This window comes from Schistocerca nitens, chromosome 4 (assembly GCF_023898315.1).
Source record: "Schistocerca nitens isolate TAMUIC-IGC-003100 chromosome 4, iqSchNite1.1, whole genome shotgun sequence".
Lineage (NCBI taxonomy): Eukaryota > Metazoa > Arthropoda > Insecta > Orthoptera > Acrididae > Schistocerca > Schistocerca nitens.
Genome location: NC_064617.1, coordinates 233,966,096 through 233,984,829, shown reverse-complemented (window position 1 = coordinate 233,984,829; position 18,734 = coordinate 233,966,096). Strand labels below are relative to the sequence as shown.

General features: G+C 42.0%; 1 protein-coding gene across 1 annotated transcript in view; it reads right to left on the bottom strand.

Annotated features, from left to right (window-relative positions):
- The window catches only part of LOC126251437 (disintegrin and metalloproteinase domain-containing protein 22), a 1,101,455-nt gene that overhangs the window by 177,919 nt on the left and 904,802 nt on the right, over positions 1-18,734 (bottom strand). Inside the window, exons 9-10 of the mRNA XM_049951862.1 lie at positions 17,163-17,335; positions 8,069-8,238 (exon numbers count right to left, since the gene is read on the bottom strand). Of these exons, the coding sequence (XP_049807819.1) occupies positions 8,069-8,238; positions 17,163-17,335 (343 nt within the window). The remainder of the gene's footprint in view (positions 1-8,068; positions 8,239-17,162; positions 17,336-18,734) is intronic.

The following is an 18,734-nucleotide window of genomic DNA, read 5'->3' as shown; positions in this document are numbered from 1 at the left end:
TTTAAAATGTAATGTGGTATCATTGCAATTGATACCGCCAAAAGCGACACCCTGCGACAGTTGGTAATACATTGCAAGAATTCCTTGGACGCTGATAGTGGTCACACAAGACACTGCCATGGACAATGGTGCACACCTGTCGGGTCCGGCCTCCACAGGCTGCTGACAAGGGCAACCTCTGTGTACTGGATAAAGAACAGACCAACAGCAGTCAAGCAGGCTAAGTTCAGTTGACTGTGGACTGGAGATCACATCACATTGCATCCTGCCTTGCCGGCTGTGTTTTCATGTTGATGTATTTTGTTGTTATTCTTGGACTCAGATTTGGGATTGTACTTTGGGACTGAGTCAAGTAAAGTAAAGACACATTTACTGACTATCGGCACAGATTAAGTATTTGTCCTTGTGCACCTCCTGGCCACCTCCCGTCATATGTTGGTACACCACAGAGGGATACCACATATTACAATTCATTTTTGAGTGAAATTTATATTTAAGATAAGCAACTGTAACTGTAATAACTTCTGCAGTGCCTAATATCTCTGCCCAGTGTTACAACACTACAGGTCGTGGCAGTCAGTTGTCAGCCGATGATGGCCTAAGAAGCCAAAACAGGGACAGTGAATAAATAAAAAATTGAGCAGAACAGCAAGAAACGGCTTCTTTTCTTTTTCTGTTCTAATTGAAAAAATTAATTAAACGTGAAAAAAGTTCTGTTTATTCATTACACATGGATCAGTGAGTAAATGTCAAACTGCAAATCCAATGGTCAGGCATCAAGTGGTGCAAGATTTTTTTCTGTCATACATCACTTCCTTGATAATTGAAAATAATTTGTAAACATGAAAGCAGCCTATTTGCAAAAAGATCTGGAGTCCACTTTAAACTGTAGGCCCACCTTGTAAGTGGCTTGGTAAGTAGTCAGTTTAAAGGCTACAGGAGAGCTAGAGAATACCGTCTCCGACAGCACCAAGCCAGGTAGAGCACTGTGTGTGTTCAAACAAACTTTCAGGTTAATGTCAGCTTTAGCTTTACCTTAACTGTACATAAAGAAAGTGGGATTGATTAGTAGATTAGCATTTCACTGTGCTTTATGATGGACAAGGAGATGGTTTCAAGAGAGCACTAATTTCTGGTACTTTGTGTAATTTATATTTATTTAGAATCTGCTTTGTACTTAATACTTCAAAGAACAATGAGTGCTTTTCATTCCTGATGTCATATACAAGTTTTAAAAAAGTTACAAGGGAAACTGTAGCAAGGAATAAGTACAATTTGTTGTAAATTTCCAAGAAAGGGTCAGCCTTCTGAGGACTTGAAATAACACGGAAGAGAATGCGACTGCCTGAGCACTTGGGAGTGCTCTGTTTTTCTGTAGCTTTATGAAGCAGCTTCTAAATATAAATTGCACACAGTATCAGATATTAGTGCTCACTTGAATTCTTCACCTGATCTACTGCAGAACCTCCCAAGCCCTTTAACAAAATACATCACATGTACAAACTGGAATGTACAAACCAAGAGTAAGAGCCACCCAGATAGTAATGTTTAAAGCAAATTGAGAGGCAATTGAAAGCACATAGTTCTAGCAAGCAAACCAACTCTCTCTGTGGATCACAGTTTCAGATATAGGCCCTAATGGATTACATCCAGTGCAGCAAGGGTGAACCAAAATGACAAAATTTCTGGATGGAGTATGACTGTTTCTGGAATCCTGAATGATAACAGATCACCATGAACTGCTTTACTGTAATTATTAACAGAAGTTTAAACTGTTTCAAAAATGAGTGAGCAACAGACAGTTTTCCATGTAAATTAGCTGATATTAGTTACAGGATGCTATGGACATTAGTCACTACACCATATTCCCCAGGGCATTGGTAAATAGGGAATTACATCCAGCCATTATTACTGCCAGGCAACATTCTATAGCAATGCACACACACACACACACACACACACACACACACACACACAAAAATGCTACCCATTTATTTCCCACACAGTTGGACAGTATGGCGTTTCACACCTGTAGTATTTTTTGTGCTGTTTAACAGTTGCATACAGCTACAAACACTGGATTCCAGTAGTCTTAAATATGTGGGAATAACATTTGTTGACACAGAGGTAACTTTCACTACTTATTCATTTATTTATTCATTCATTCACACATCATGTTTTGTAAATCCCATCACAAAGGATAGCCTTCAGGAATGTGGAGCAAGTCAAGCTATACATTAACAAGGAGAAAGAACCCCAGAGGTCTTATTCTCTAACGTAACAGTAGGTCTATACTAACAACCCAAACTGTGTTAATCAAATGGCACTGATAATTATAGTAATTATTTTATATATTTGTGTGCTATATTAGGAGAAAAACGGCTCCTCTTTGTCTTTTCCTGGCCTTACCCTGTATCTTCACAGGGCCAGCATGTTAACATGTGTTTTGCAATGTTGGTGGTAGATGATGGGTGGATGCCCTTCCTGTTGCCACAGCCAAATTAGATTAGATTAGTACTTGTTCCATAGATCATGAATACGACACTTCGTAATGATGTGGAATGTGTCAGGCTAATAAAAGGTGTCTATAGAAGATATTACATTAGACAAAATATTACATGACACTCAATATTTTTAATTTTATTTATTTATTTATTTATTTATTTTTTGTGGAGTTGGGAAATTACCCACTTACTATATCCAAAAATTCATCTAATGAGTAGAAGGAGTTGCCATTAAGAAATTCTTTTAATTTCCTTTTAAATGCTATATGGCTATCTGTCAGACTTTTGATGCTATTAGGTAAGTGACCAAAGACTTTCGTGGCAGCATAATTTACCCCCTTCTGAGCCAAAGTTAGATTTAACCTTGAGTAGTGAAGATCATCCTTTCTCCTAGTATTGTAGCCATGTACACTGCTATTACTTTTGAATTTTCTGCAGACATGTCTACTTGTGTCTGTGTATGTGTGGTTGGTTATGGGTGTGTGTGCGAGTGTATACCTGTCCTTTTTTCCGCCTAAGATAAGTCTTTCCACTCCCGGGATTGGAATGACTCCTTACCCTCTCCCTTAAAACCGACATCCTTTCATCTTTCCCTCTCCTTCCCTCTTTCCTGATGAAGCAACCGTTGGTTGCAAAAGCTAGAATTTTGTGTGTATGATTGTGTTTGTTAGTGTGTCTATCGACCTGCCAGCGCTTTCATATGGTAAGTCACATCATATTTGTTTTTATATATATATTCGCTGTGAGGCATTGGTCTCTGACGTCAACATTTTGTGTAATAGAATAACATAGCGGTCTTCTTACATCTGTAGACCAGGTTTTTGAAGCAACAAGCAGATTTGACAATTTCGGAAAGGTGCGATGAACTGCAGCAGCACTTGGGGAGGGTAATTGCAATGAGTTTAAATTTTATCTCGTTGGTAACTGTGGGCAAGCTGCGAAATTCGTCGTGCTGCCAGCTGTGGGAAGGCGTCCTGCATACCTTGGTGTATGTGAACCTACACCACGTTCGAACTGCAGTTCTGCCGAATCCAAGTGCAGTCAGAACTGAACTGACCTTACAGATGGACGAATATTAAGCAATAGTATACACCTCTAAAACAAACAAATTAATTATAATATAAATACTTTCGCATATAACAACCAAAACTCGGAACAATAAATGGAACACGAGGTTCAATCTTATTGCTACAACATTGTTGATTTTCAACTTTGGCGACAAATGATGAAGTGCTGTGTTGTGGTCAGAGTTTTACCGATTCAACGGTAGGGAGCTGTGAAAATATAATTTTGTCATTAATTTTGCTTAATGCTGTGAGAACAGTAAACTTGTAGTAGGGTGGGCGCGCATACCTCAGTCAATCACGCAACGCCTCAGTGTAGTCACAGTGTCGCAGGTCTATTAGAACTCTACTGCTTCACCTGCTGCTGTTTGCGCTTCGCAGTTGAAGACTGGCAACAGCGCTAGCAGCTCTCGGGCATCTTACGCCGATTCAAGTACGGATTAGCAACTTTCTGCGGCCTTTGTCGAAAACTACTTGAGTATCAGCATTATAAAATGTATCTAAGAAAACGCCACAACTCTTATAGAGACAGTCTTAACTTTTGTAGGCAGATCTTTAGATTTTTTTATTTTGGTTAGTCAGTATATGCTAAAAATTCGTCAAGAGCCTTTTAAAAGAATGGGAGTTATTTTGCTGCAGCCCACAGCTCGCACATCGTCTTAAGGCCGGTTCCCACTAGAGCGCGGCAGCGCGTCGTGCGGCAACGGCTGCGGCAAGCGTTTTCCGCTTCAACGCGGCGGCTCGCGGAATTGGCGTTCCCATCTGGAAGCGGCAGACGCTAGCGGTAGCCAATGACGGACAGCCACTGAGGTACGGGGCGAGACCCACCGAAACGCTCGGTGCGTTTGATTAACTATATCTTACACCTACATGAAGGAAAGACGAAGTTGGGTGAAGACATACCATGTTTTCACTTACTGTACAATGTACTCTTTCACATATTTCATTATTCATGTTTTCTCATTCCACCATAAACAGATTTGATGACTACCGTTCATGATTGTTCACTATCTCCTAACACATTGAAACAATGTACGACAAAAGAGATTACTCAGATAGTTAAGTGAGACAAAAATTTAAAATGTGATACAGTAGCAGGTACAGGAAAACAGTAAGAACACAAAGGCTTGGGGGGAAGGGATGAAAGTGGAAGCCACCAGATAGAATTACGCACAGAGCATAATGTAATCATCACCAGCACCTTGCTTAAGAATCATGAAAGAATAATACAATTTGGAACAAAGTTTTCGAAACCAGATTTTAAATTATAAGACATTTCCTGGTGCAGATGCAAACCTACAATAATTTATTGATTACGAGCTGTGGTTTACAACTAAGGAGACAGTAAACGGTGGCAAATTAAGGAAATGGAACTTGAATAAGTCAAGACCCACAGTTATTCGATAATCTTAAAGTTACCGTAATGGAATGACTGACTGAAACAGAGGAAGGAATCCGCTAGAATACAAATGGATATCTTTGAGAGAAGAAGTGGTCAGTGTAGCAGAGTATGTGAACAGGAAGAAGGTACAGTAGAAATCGTTAGATAAAACGTGATATATTAAATTTGATTCGAGGGAAAAATATAAAAATGCAGCAAATAAAGTAGGCCATAGGAAATAGAAATGTCTAAACGTGACGTTAACAGAAAGTCCAAAATTGCAACGCGATTTTGCACTTGGAAAACATAAGGGAATGAAAATGAGAAAGAACAAAGCAAACTTTGCTCAAAGGAGAAGCAACTGTCAAGAACTCATTTGGCAAGTCAGAACTAAGCAAATAAGAGAAGGCTAGAAAGTGGAAGGAATATGTAGAGAGGAGAGGGGGAGGGGTTGTACAAACTAACATAAGCACGTTGTTAGATTCCTGTGAGATGTCTGAACACGCAAGGCAATACTTATCCTACCACTAAGCTAAGTAGACACACAGAAGAACTGAGAAACTGTGTTTATAGCATTTGCATGTTAAGAGAGAGATTTTGACAATCTTCATTAAAACATTCTTTGAAGCTCTGGAGATGTCATCGATAAAACACAGGGCCACAAGATTATCTACAACTTGTACCGAAACCGAACTGCATTTCTAAGACTTCAATGACTTGAAAGGGAAGCAGTAATTGAGACTGCAGAAGTAGAGAGGATATAAATTGAAGTCAGCGAATAGCAAGAAAAGCGTTCTGAAAAAGAAAATTTGTTCACATCGAATATAAATTCTAATGATTGGGTACTATTTTACAAAGGTATTTGTGTGGAGTGCAGCCTTGTATGTAAGTGAAATGTGGGCGATGAACAGTTCTGTCAAGAAGACAATGGACACTTTCAAAACGTGGTGATCAATAAGAATGCTGAAGATTAGATATGAGGATCGTGTAACTAAAGAAGAGGAACGGAATTAAATAGAGGAGGAAGAGGAAATTACGGAACAAGAGGGGTAAGTTGACAGGACATATTATGAGGCGTCAACGAATGGGGACAAAGGGGTTGGATGATTGTATTCTGATAATAATCAACTGTTGAAATGCTATTCTACTATTTTATCTATTAATGTAAGCAGTGAATTTACTCTTCCATGCACTCCTCCACAAAACATTTAAACCAAAACTGAAATCAGCTGAACACCAAATCTTTCAACCACTGTCTGACAACTACTGCATTCACTTTCAACTTTCTATAACTATCACTGGCTAGCCACACACACATACAGATATAAGGAGAACAGAAATAAACAAATATTAGTTTTCAGCATATAATTCTTTAGGTTGGCAACTTGTACATAAACAAACCAAACAGGAAGGGACATAAGGTGAACACACTAGGTACGACTTCAATTCAGTGTTTTCGGTAAAATGTCTACAGCTAGTGACAGAAGAAAAAAGAGCGAACATGAAAATGTGCTTATGTTCCACAAACTAAGTTTTAGTTCAACCTCCAGCATGTGACCAGGTGAGGAGAAACGCAGATGTCCGCCAAAAACTCGATTCACTGTAAGTAATCAGTTACTCACGTAAAAAAAAAAGTGAACTGTTTTATAATCTGCAAGCATCACATATCAAAACAAAACTGAATCATTCTCGATTCCACCGAAGATGCCTTAAAGTAAAAGGCAAAACGCGTCTTGAACCAATAAAGTACACTGGATACAGAAAAAAAACGTTTGCTACTTCCAAAGGAAATAATAGCTGTGGATACTTAGCAAATTACATCTTATGACATACCAGCAAATTAGTCTCGGTTTAACTTCTCATTCCACATGCTATTAAATGCCATTTAAAAAAATTCATCTATCCCTTCCGAAAAACTGTAGTTTCTTTCATATCTTTGTAGATAAACGGATTTTGGATATTTATCATGCGACGAAATACATGACATTTTACAAGTTCTCGTTTGCAGAAAAACACGTTTCGATTTCTTGAACCGTTTACGAAATTTGCAGTTGATACAACCACATGGTTTACGACGAGCAGGACGAAAGTACCGGTCGCGTCGCGAGCGACCCGCGCGCGGTCACCGCACAGCCCGTCCGCCGACATATCATCGAATATCTCGAGAACGGTGATAGCTATCGTTCTGCTCTCAGCTTTAAATACAATTTCGATATGTTAACTAAATTTCATACGCAATAATGTATTACCTAAAGTGAACTGTACGCAAAGTCCACGAATGCGTTTTTACCTCTGCACACTCATTAAAATTTCGTATAAAGGTTTACGTAAATGCGATACAGCAAGTAACCACGACGAATAACGAAAAGAAATTCGGTCCTTTATCGAGAGAAGATAGTCTGTAACATGCCCAAGAATCAAATTTTTCTACCGAATAGTTTCCTTGGAATCGGATGATAAGTATTTCATAGCTGCCGCCGCGTCCGCGCCAGCGGTTTGGCGAAAGTTCGTGTGGCCCGGGGTTCCGCACCTGACGTAATGCTCAGCGCGTTCTGTGATTGGCAGCGCGCACCTGGAGCGCGGCACGCGGCAGCGGAAGCGGTTCGACATGGTCAAACCGCGACGCAGAGCCCGCCGCGCCGTGCCGCTGACGACGTTTCCATGGCAACCACGCCGCTGACGCGCGGTTTTGACGCGCGGCAGCCCTAGTGGGAACCGGCCTTTACACAGGCGCATTTAACCTGCAGTTGCGCTGCCCCCTCTGCCGCAGGGAGCTGGATGATTATACTGTATCGTACCAGCAGAACAATAAAATACAAAACTCGTTTTATATCTAGTGTATAAAACCATATGGCGTAGGTGCACTGTGTCAGAAGAGAAATCGCTAAGCGTTCTGAACGGGTGTTTGTTTACATTAAGACTAGCTAGTACGATGTTCAAAGAACCTGAAAGCGCAACATAATATTTGCAAACTTTATATGGATACTAACACTTTTGTGTGTCAATTCTTGTCAGTTTTATATTATATTTTAGAGTAATGTCAGCCATTGGCATATGCATTTTCTGGAATGTCGTCAGGTCAATAGGCTCTATATAATGGATTGTGGAAGGATACTCACGGCCGTCGTCGTGGCCCATGCCGATGTTGTGGCCGATCATATGGGCCATGGTGCCGGCCAGAAGGTGCGGCTCGTAAGTGTTGACATCGACGCTGATTCCCACGGACTTGGCCGTGCAAACCGTGTCCGGCACCGCCATGCCAGACTCGCCGCCCTGGAACGTTTCGCCCCTGCAACACATTCATTTCAACACTGCAGTACTAGGGGATTAAGGCACACTTCCGACATCCTTTATGGAATGTTCTTCTCCCAGAGTGCTCAACAACCAAAGGCGGTTATCTATTCAGAAAGAAACAATACATTCAGTGCTGCACGCCTATAGTTTACACACCAACGATACATGTTCAGGAAATAATAACTAGAGTGGAAACTTCAAGCACATAAGATATCCATGTTTATGATAATTTAAACTGGAAAAAACTCCTTCTTGAGCTCCTAAAGCAACTGCGTTCAGCCACATTTGCACTACAAATAATTACAAAACATGCAAAGAGACAAATCAGTAAGGTGACATATTTTGCGTCCTTTTATTCATTGAATAATGTAGTACGGTCGCGCCATGAGATGTCAGTTGTCAGAGATCTGGCGCTGTGGGCATTTGCAACACGAGTAACGAAGTGAAGGTGTCAAACTTACAACAAGCATCTGCTCCAAGCAGAACTGACGGAAGAAACAGGACTTCATAGCCATAGTATTTTGGAGCAGCCATAGCCAATAGTATTGCAGCATTTTGGGGCACCTCCAAACTGACGACTTAAGGCAATCTGTGTTGTCAGTTGTGTTGGACGTTTAGAAATGATGAAGTCATGACCTTTTGTAGCAGACTCTGGGACCAAGAGGGACACTTTTATTGTTCCTTATCATAAATATTTGGCCGTTTGTTCCGAATATGTCGCGATTTACGAGGATGCCGTTAGGCCGAGCCTGAGAGGACAGTTTGAATTGCTGCAATTGAAACGAGCAGCAGTGATATTTATATTCTTCGCTGTCACAAATATTTAGCTCTCTGAGAAGAGGAGGAGAGAGCAGAATTTGTACATACACGAAGCGAGGTGCTTCTTACGTCACTTCCGTTTGGAGAAGATGCGTGTTGTAGGGTTAACGTCCTGTGTGACACAGTCCTTGCGAAAAGCATTAGCAGCTTCATCTTTAGTGTGGTAAGTGGACCAATGTTGCCAGTTCAGGCTGTTAGTAAGCCGCCTAATCCAAAAGACCAAACCTACACTGACGGAAAACGAAGTGTTAAACCATGAACACCTTGACTGAATGATAGCAGACTGATACGCCAGTATTTCGTCATCAGGTCGTGCTCTTGCAGTTAGTGGGGGCCATGGTTTGGTTCCCGGCAGGATCGGGGACTTGCCCTCACTCGGGACTGTGTGTGTGTGTGTGTGTGTGTGTGTGTGTGTGTGTGTGTGTGTTTTGTCCTCAATCATCCTTTCATCATCGCTGAAGGGACGTGAAATAAAAAGACAACAGGCGGTCAAACTCTCCAGAAAGGGACTCCCAGTAATATCCAAATTTCGTTTCCTATATTTCCATATCTGTGTTGTGTGTTGATTAAAATTTCATCCTAATTATTAGTATTTTCAATCATGAAGAATGCCATTCCTACAGGCAGGGAATGGACTGAGTACATGATTGCTACTGGGCAAGGGCGCCCATATGATAGTTTGCAGTGGGTGGATGGGGAGGGGCTAGACTGGGACATTTTAATATTTTGGAAGCTGAATGGCGATTAGTAAGTAGCCATAAAGAGTTCCAGTTCAGACCCCATTAAAACTTGCGTAATACCAATGTTTAAATCATTTTCTTGAAATAAAAATACTTGATAACACCGTATGTTTTCCTTTCCCTCGCCCCTGAGATTGGACCCCCTTTGCTACTGTGTGTTTATTCGAGCTTTCCAGGTGTAGACCGCAACACAGAAGGAGCAGAGGATTTGCAGCCTATCGCTATCTCCCGGACCTTGAGAAAGCTTTGGGTATGGAACCATCATACAAACAAATTGCACCGACAGATTCAACTCCTGGAATCATGTGTGCAGATTGTTGTCTGGAGGTTGGGCGTTGCTGCCTCTAGATCGGGAAGTCCCAGCTTCGATTGTCAGTTGGGTGTGAGATTTTCGGGTTCTGGCTATTCGTGTGGTCCTGTTTACTTCATCTGATCTTCATCACAGGGACGCATAAGTGCAATAGGTGTACGAAGAATGGTTACGAGACAGACTCAATATAATTGTATAGTAAGACGAATAGGCTGCGGTACTGGAAGGAGGACTACACCTTGAGCAGATAGTAGGATTGTTTGTGTGATATTGTCTAATGTTCGCGGTGTCATACGAAATTCGGCAACTCGCATTGGTACCACAGAAGTTAGCGATTCACGCTGCAGTCTACACCAACAAACGGAAGGCACTGGCGGTGCCACACCCTCGCTCCCAACTCCACAGCACGGCCACACGTAGACCGATATACAGCCGAACAGAGGAAGGCTCTGCCCAGTTCATGACCTCTGATCAAGAAGACAACATCGTCTACTTAAAGCTCATGTGTTACCTATGTCTTAGATGGAACTGTACTTTTGAACATTGAGAGCTTTATACTTCAGAGAAGAGTTTAGTAAATGTGTGTGTCAAGCGATGCTTTAATATTCAAAGACTGCTGCAAATATTCGTACATTCTTGTGGCAATGGACTGTATAAAGATAAGTAAATTTTTTATCATTTTTGTAAAAAGTCAACTAATAATTATGAAGATAGTAACTGTTCTCGAAAGAACAGATACCATTGATGACCATGCAGCTTCTCTAGAACAAATGATAATTTATTGAAACCCTCAGCTGCCGAGAGGTGTTACTGATATACCTCGATGGGGCCAGCTGAAAATGTGTGCCCTGACTGGGACTCGAACCCGGGATCTCCTGCTTACATGGCAAACGCTCTACCTATCTTTTCTTTTCTTTTTTTTTGTCCGATGTAGTGCTTTGCGTTTGGTCTGGGCGGACGTCACAAGACATCCGTTCAAGTTGATCGTTGATTCCTTGACTTAGTTTTTTTATTACAGAGAGCACGGAGCCCTCTCACCAAACACTCTGAGCTACCGTGCCGGCAATCCATCTGAGCCACTGAGGACACAGATGAATAGCGTGACTGCAGGGACTTATCCCTTGCACGCTTCCCGTGAGACCCACATTCTCAACTGTCCACAATCTACATACGTAATGTTCTTAGTAGATATTTGCCCATGCACTCATTATTCGCGCCAACTAAGGTGATGCTTCCCGTAAGAGTTTCACGGTCATCAATGGTATCTGTTCTTTCGAGAACAGTTACTATCTTCGTATATATAGTTAAAGGCTACCCAGCCACTGACCTTCGTCTGTGCGAATGCGCACAGGTTACCCGAACTCTTATAGGAATCGTCATCTTAGTTGGCGCGAGTGATTGTCAATGTATGTGCGAACATTACGGAAGGCGAACTACACGCTGTTGAGAGGAATGTCATTACATGTATTGCCAAATGCATTAAGGTTGACGGACATCATTTTGAGCATTTATTGCATTAATGTGGTATTTACACGTAATCACACTGTAACAGCATGTGTTCTCAGAAATGATAAGTTCACAAAGGTACACTATCACATTGGAACAACCGAAATAAAATGTTCAAACATACCTACGTTCTGTATTTTAATTTAAAAAACCTACCTGTTACCAACTGTTCGTCTAAAATTGTGAGCCATATGTTTGTGACTATTACAGCGCCATCTATCACAAACCGAAAAAAGTGGTCCAACTAAAACATTCATATTTCTTTATGTACTACACGAATATGTAATAAAAAATGGGGGGTTCCTATTTTTAAAAAACGCAGTTGATATCCGTCTGACCTATGGTAGCGCCATCTAGCGGGCCAACCATAACGGCCGGCCAGGGTGGCCGAGCGGTTCTAGGCGCTACAGTCTGGAACCGTGCGACCGCTACGGTCGCAGGTTCGAATCCTGCCTCAGGCATGGATGTGTGTGATGTCCTTAGGTTAGGTTAGGTTTAAGTAGTTCTAAGTTCTAGGGGACTGATGACCTCAGCAGTTAAGTCCCATAGTGCTCAGAGCCATTTGAACCATTTTTGAACCAACCATAACGCCATCTGGTTTCCCCCTTCAAGCTAGACGAGTTTCGTTCTTTGTAGTTTTTTCGTTTGATGCTTATTTCGTGAGATATTTGGCCCGGTCACTATCAATGGACCACCCTGTATATATAGTTAAAGGCTACCCAGCTATTAACCTTCGTCTGTGCGATTGCGCACAGGTTGCCCAAACTCTTATGGGAATCGTCACCTTAGTTGGTGCGAGTGGATGGGCAAATATGTATTAAGAACATTACGTATGTAGATTGTGGACAGTTGGGAATATGGGTCTCACGGGAAGCGTGCAAGGGATAAGTCCCTGCAGTCGCGCTATTCATCTGTCCTCGGTGGCTCAGATGGAAAGAGCGTCTGTCATGTAAGCAGGAGATTTCGGGTTTGAATCCCGCTCGGGGCACACATTTTCAGCTGTCCCCATTGAGGTATATCAACAACATCTGTCAGCAGCTGAGGGTTTCAATTTACTATCATTTGTTTCAACTAATATTTCCTATGTTGTAGTTCCGATAAATCGTCTCCCAGAGCGATCAGAGGATCCACATTTATGATCGGACGATTATACCATCAGGTAATAACAGTACGAGCGAGTAAAAGTCAGTATCTAATTACTGTAAGTTGGCATGAGATCTCGAGCTGCCGAGCCTTGTTAGATATCGAGATGCCTTGTTAGATCTCTATTTGCCATGCCTTGTTTACCACTTCCACCATACCACAGACAACATCGACTTATGTGGTGTAGATCTGGGGTTATCTGAGACTGTGAGTGTCATATTGCTGTGTATATCGACGAATGTTGCTTCTGTTTGTGACAGCAAGATTGATAACAAAGTTTCCATAGACGAAATTGTGAGAGATCACAGGAGACAGCGCTTCTGCGGACCCATACTTCTCGAACTCCTGAAATCATGTACACAAGCCGTGATCTGGGATTCAGCGTTGCTGCCTCTAGATCTCGGGTTGAGATTTTTGGGTGCTGAGTATTCGTCTTGCCCTAATTATTTAATCTCATCTTCATCACAAAGATGCAAAAGTCGCCGATTTGCCAAGTGCGGCTGGACGCCCCCAGACGGTGTCTCGCAGCCAATAATGCCATGCATTTTTCATTTTCCCTGGAAACATGGTGCAGAGAGCTATTGAAAATGACAGCAAGACTCATTTGGTTATTAATAAAGGCAGCCTGAATGCTCACTAGTGTGCGAAGAGAATGGTAAAAGAAAGTAAAGTCGTATGGCATGAACGGCTGGAAGACCTGGAATGGCAGGTTCAGCGGCTGACAAGAAATGTTTTGCCTCTCCTCCGTGCCCACAAACACCTGTTTTTTTACAGAATGGGAGAGTGTGTATTTCAGTGTATTCAACGAGGCAAGGCCGTTGGCGCTATTGTGGGAAGCACTATTCTCTTTCCTTAATGACCAGATTATCATGTGGCATATTCCAGCAGGATAATGCAACTCCTCCACTCTGCAGTTAACACACAGACGCCTAGAGGAATGTACAGATCATTGTGTAGTATGCCTAGTCCCATAATGTGTCACCCATTGACCATTATCTGAGAAGCGACAGGAAGACATATGCTTTCGTACCAGCCACCTAACTTTATGAACATATACAGCAAGTGATGGAAACAAATTCGTCAAGAAGACATTCAGAGGCTATTTACCCCATGCCACAACGAACATCTGTATCTGTGGAGGTCACATTTCATACTGATTATACAATGAAGGCTTTCACCACAGGATGTTATAGTTGCTAATGAGTCTTATGCGCTGTATGGCCGTGGTCGAAGAAACTTTTCGGTTCCTGACGTTTCATCCAGAACTGCACTGGTCATCTTCGGGGGTGCTTCTGGCGACATTGAGTCTTGCCGAATGACGAGTCGGATGCCGGAGAGCGACATAAATACTGTGTAAAGTGAGCGGGGTCGGTTTTAACGAGATCAGCAAATACAATCTTTGTTGGGGATTAAGCTTAACTATCGATTCTCGCTACCAAGGATAAAAACTTATCTATCGGTTCTGCAGTGTCACGGTTTGTATATAATTGAGTTTCATGGCTTCTTCTTTTTTGTTAAAATCGTAACTATGCTTATATATTTCGATGGTTAACCTATATCGTCGTGGATGATAGTCTGTCATCACAGATAAAATTTTTATGTTCTTTCAGTCTTCTATTCACGCTTCTCTTGGTAGTTAAAATGTAGACCTTTCCACGAGTACACGGAGTCTCATATATTCCACTTGCTGACAGAGAAGGGCGTTTGTCCTTTATAGATCGGATTGCTTCACATATCTGCTTAGTTAGCCTAAACACCGGTCTGATGTCACGTTTCTCCAAAATCATGCCGACTTAATCAGTTACTTTTTTGGTACAAGGGAAAGAAGCCGTGTTCTTCCATCGCTGAGTTTTATCGTTGTCCTTTTTCCCAGTGTTATTCGGTCGCAGAACCCTATTCATTCCTCTGCCTGAATAGCCATTCTTTTTGAAAACCTGCTTCAGATATTTTAATTCGGCGTCGAGGTGTTCCAGCGTGCAAATTGTTTTACCTGTGTCACCAAGACTTTTAATGGTACCTCTCTTTTGTTGCGGATAATGGTTGGAGTTTTTATGCAAATATCTGTTAGTATGTGTGACTTTCCGAAAAACTTTATGTTTAAACCTTCCATCAGCCTGTCTCATAACCAAAACATGCAGGAAGATCATTGCGTTATTTTTTTCCATCTCCATGGTAAACTGCATTTTTGGTTTAATACCATTCAAATAACAAAAGAATTCTTCTAAAGTTTTTTTACCATGAGATCAAACCACGAACGTATTCATCGACAAACCGATACCATAGACATGGTTCCCTATTTGCATTTTCTAGACCTGGCTGTTCGAATTTCCCGAAACCAAAATATTATCTACTGTGACAAGCTATTATCCTCGACTATACAAAAAGCCATCGGAATATATAAGCATAGTGATAATTTTACAGAAAAGAAGAAGCCATGAAACTGAATTATACAGAGGGGTCCAAAAAAATGTATCCACTGTTTAAAAGTCCATAACTTGCAAAATAATTGACGGAGTTGTCTCATTTTTGGTGAAAGTGTAGCTTAAAGTCCAACTTAAAGATATCACAGTAGATGTTCGAAATGGTCACCATTAACATCCACACGCAAACGATGCCGCCGAACTGCAGCACGAACTACTGACTGTAATGTGTTCACTTGGATATTTGCACATGAATGTACGATGGATTCTCGAAGTTCATCCAATGGGCGTGGCTTTTGTCGATAAACGACGTTCTTTAGTGTTCCCCACAGGTAAAAGTCCAGAGGTGTTAGGTCTGGTGAAAGTGGTGGATACTCCAGAGCACCTCTATGGCCTATCCATCTTCCTGGTAGATTTTCGTCGAGATACGCCCTAACACGATTTTGGTAGTGGGCTGGGGCACCATCTTGTTGAAAGTAAACTCTTCCGTCCCCATACAAGTCTTGGATGACAGGTAAAATGGATGTCTGAAGCTTCTGAAGATACACCTCACCGGTAACTGTGCTGTCAAAGAAGAATGGCCCAATCAAGCCCCGGTAAGACAACCCAAACCACACATTTACTCCTGGCAAATTCACGGCTTTGTCTACATGGAGCTCGCAGCTCGTGGTCGTGCGGTAGCGTTCTCGCTTCCCACGCCCGGGTTCCCGGGTTCGATTCCCGGCGGGGTCAGGGATTTTCTCTGCCTCGTGATGGCTGGGTGTTGTGTGCTGTCCTTAGGTTAGTTAGGTTTAAGTAGTTCTAAGTTCTAGGGGACTGATGACCATAGATGTTAAGTCCCATAGTGCTCAGAGCCATTTGAACCATTTGTCTAAATGGACGTTCGGATTTTCGGCGGCCCAGTAGATGCATTTGTGGCGATTTACTGTACCACTGGGTTTGAACTGTGCCTAATCAGACCACACAATCATCTCTGCAAACTCTTCATCGTTGCGCACCATGTTAGTAAACCACTCGCAGTACTCCATTCTACGATCTGGGTCGTCCTCGTTCATTGCGTGTAGCAATCGTTTGATACTCATTTCGCCATTGCCGTTGAACCTCATTAATGTTTTAGTACTTAAAATGCCACTTCAAAACTGACTTCCTTTCATCGAATGTAAGCCTTGCGCCAGCCATGTTTACTCGAGTAACTAAGTGCAACTAAGAACAAAACACTGAATATGTGGCGACTGTTATCTGACAAAAGAAAACAACGCAATACAACGCAGCTTGTGTGGCGATTGCCGGAACTACAAACTATTATTACACTACCAAAGATGAGACAACTCCGTCAATTAGATTGTCAGTTATGGACTTTTAAATAGTGGGTACTGGGTACATTTTTTTGGACCCCTCTATATATGGCAAGTGGCTTTGTAGAACCGATAGATCCATTTTTATCCTTGGCGGGCGACAATCGATAGTTAAGTTTCATCTCTGGAAAATATTTTTTCTGCTGATCACTTGTAAATTCGGCCACGCCTACTTTACACAGTAATTACATAGCTTTCCGACGTCCGTCCGGTCAGCTATCAAGACTCAGCGTAGTCAGGACCGCCTCCGTATATGTCCAGCGCAGCTCTGACGAAACCTCAGGAACCGAAAAGTTTCTTCGACCACGACCATACAGCCCGGAAGACGCAAAAGCAGCTACACCTCATACTGATGGTGATGATCGAAATCAGGTACTATTGTAATGAAAGTGTAATAATTTAATATCTCTTGTATAAAGAGATAAACATCTGACTGCTGCTTCATGGCTTAACACTTTCTATTTCCGTTAGTATGTATGGGGTAGAGACAATGGTGTCTTACACGTAAAGAACGATGTGACTCCACTACAACCTCCTTACTGTAAGCCAGCGCTAACTTCTTTTAAGCTTCACGTCTCTAAAAGTTACTTTTTGAAGGCAAAATCGAAGAGCAATTTGCGACTTACGTGAGAAGCTGCGTAGTGTCCTTGTCGACCTTGAAGATGTTGCGGGACGTGTAGTCGTTGAAGTTGAGCAAAGCGCGGCTGATGTCTTGGCCCTTGTCGATAGGGGCTTGGTTCGTTCCCTGCCAGGTTTCGATGTACACGACGGACACCCTCGTGTTCAGCGTCCGAAAGTACTGAAACACAAGGACGATCAGTTCAAACATAAAACAGCTGTATATTACATGAAAACTACTTCTTCATCACAGACTTTAGACTTGAAGAAGCGTGAATTACCGCTTAGCTGAGCACAGGACTCATCGAACATTTGTGGCACGTTAAAATCAAATGCAGGATCGGGGCCCATCAACATATACATACAGCGTGGTTATAATTTATCTTTCGCTACTTGAGAGGGCCCCAATGACAAACTAGTGATTGTAGGGCAATGAAACTTTGTGGAAACATTTGTAAGGACACGCGGAAGAGAAATAACGAGCAAACCATTGACAGGAGCATATTTTAGTTTCCACATGAGTTGGTAATATTTGTTAACTACGTTTCATGTTTACAATTCAGGTTACAGACATTGCTCAATGTGACGACCACCTGCATCCACGACAGCCTGGAAGCACCATATAGATTGCTCTTACTGCTGCCCGAAACAACGGTGGACCATGGGTTGTACAGCTGACGATATATCTCGTGCACTGTTTGAAGATAGCACGTTTCGTCGAGCATTCTTAGCAATGGCAACAGTAACTTCAACAGTTTGTGGCGTAATTTGCCGTCGGCCTATCCAAGCGACAATTCCCAAATGGCCAGTTAATTCGAACTCCCGAATCATGTTTTTCAAGCTTCTTGCGGAAAGAGGACCTCTCCGCATTCCTTTAAAGCGTCGATGATCGCGAAGAGCAGTAGCACTATTGTTTTTTTTTAAAAGTCAGTACCGCCATTAGACTGTTGTTTATTTACATAGCTACATTTACACTTACACAATCATGATTTCGGCCTATGCCTACGATGGCATACTGTCTTAGGCAATTTATATCACTTAAAACACTTGATAATGGCACTTTAAAGCAGAAATCATGATTGTGTAAGTGTAAATGTAACACTGTAAATAAACATCAGTCTAATGGCGGTACTGACTTTAAAGAAATATATTATGACTGTGGCCCCACATTATGAAGAAGTTACTGTTGTTTTGATAAAACAGCTTTACGGGTGAAGTCCTGCTCACCATGGCCAGACCCATGTTCTGGAAGTATAATGCAGACTGGTGCTTGTGTCTGAACCTTACGTCGCCGTACCAGTACCGGCACCTATCGGCAAGTCATGAAACTAACCCTACTAACAACGCAAATCCTGCAGCGCACAGTCTGAACATCATTCGTATGAAGTTCGGTACCCATGCAGTTAATAGTTTTCCATCTATACTGGCTCAAGTAGCGAAAGTTTAATCATATCCACCCTGTACATATTCATCCTGAGGTTGAGGCTCACTCTTGTGCCCGTGTTTGCTCACAAATAAATTTGTTTTTGGATGGGTTCCGTCTTGAGCAAACTCAATTTTTTCTTCTTTTTGAGCTAGAC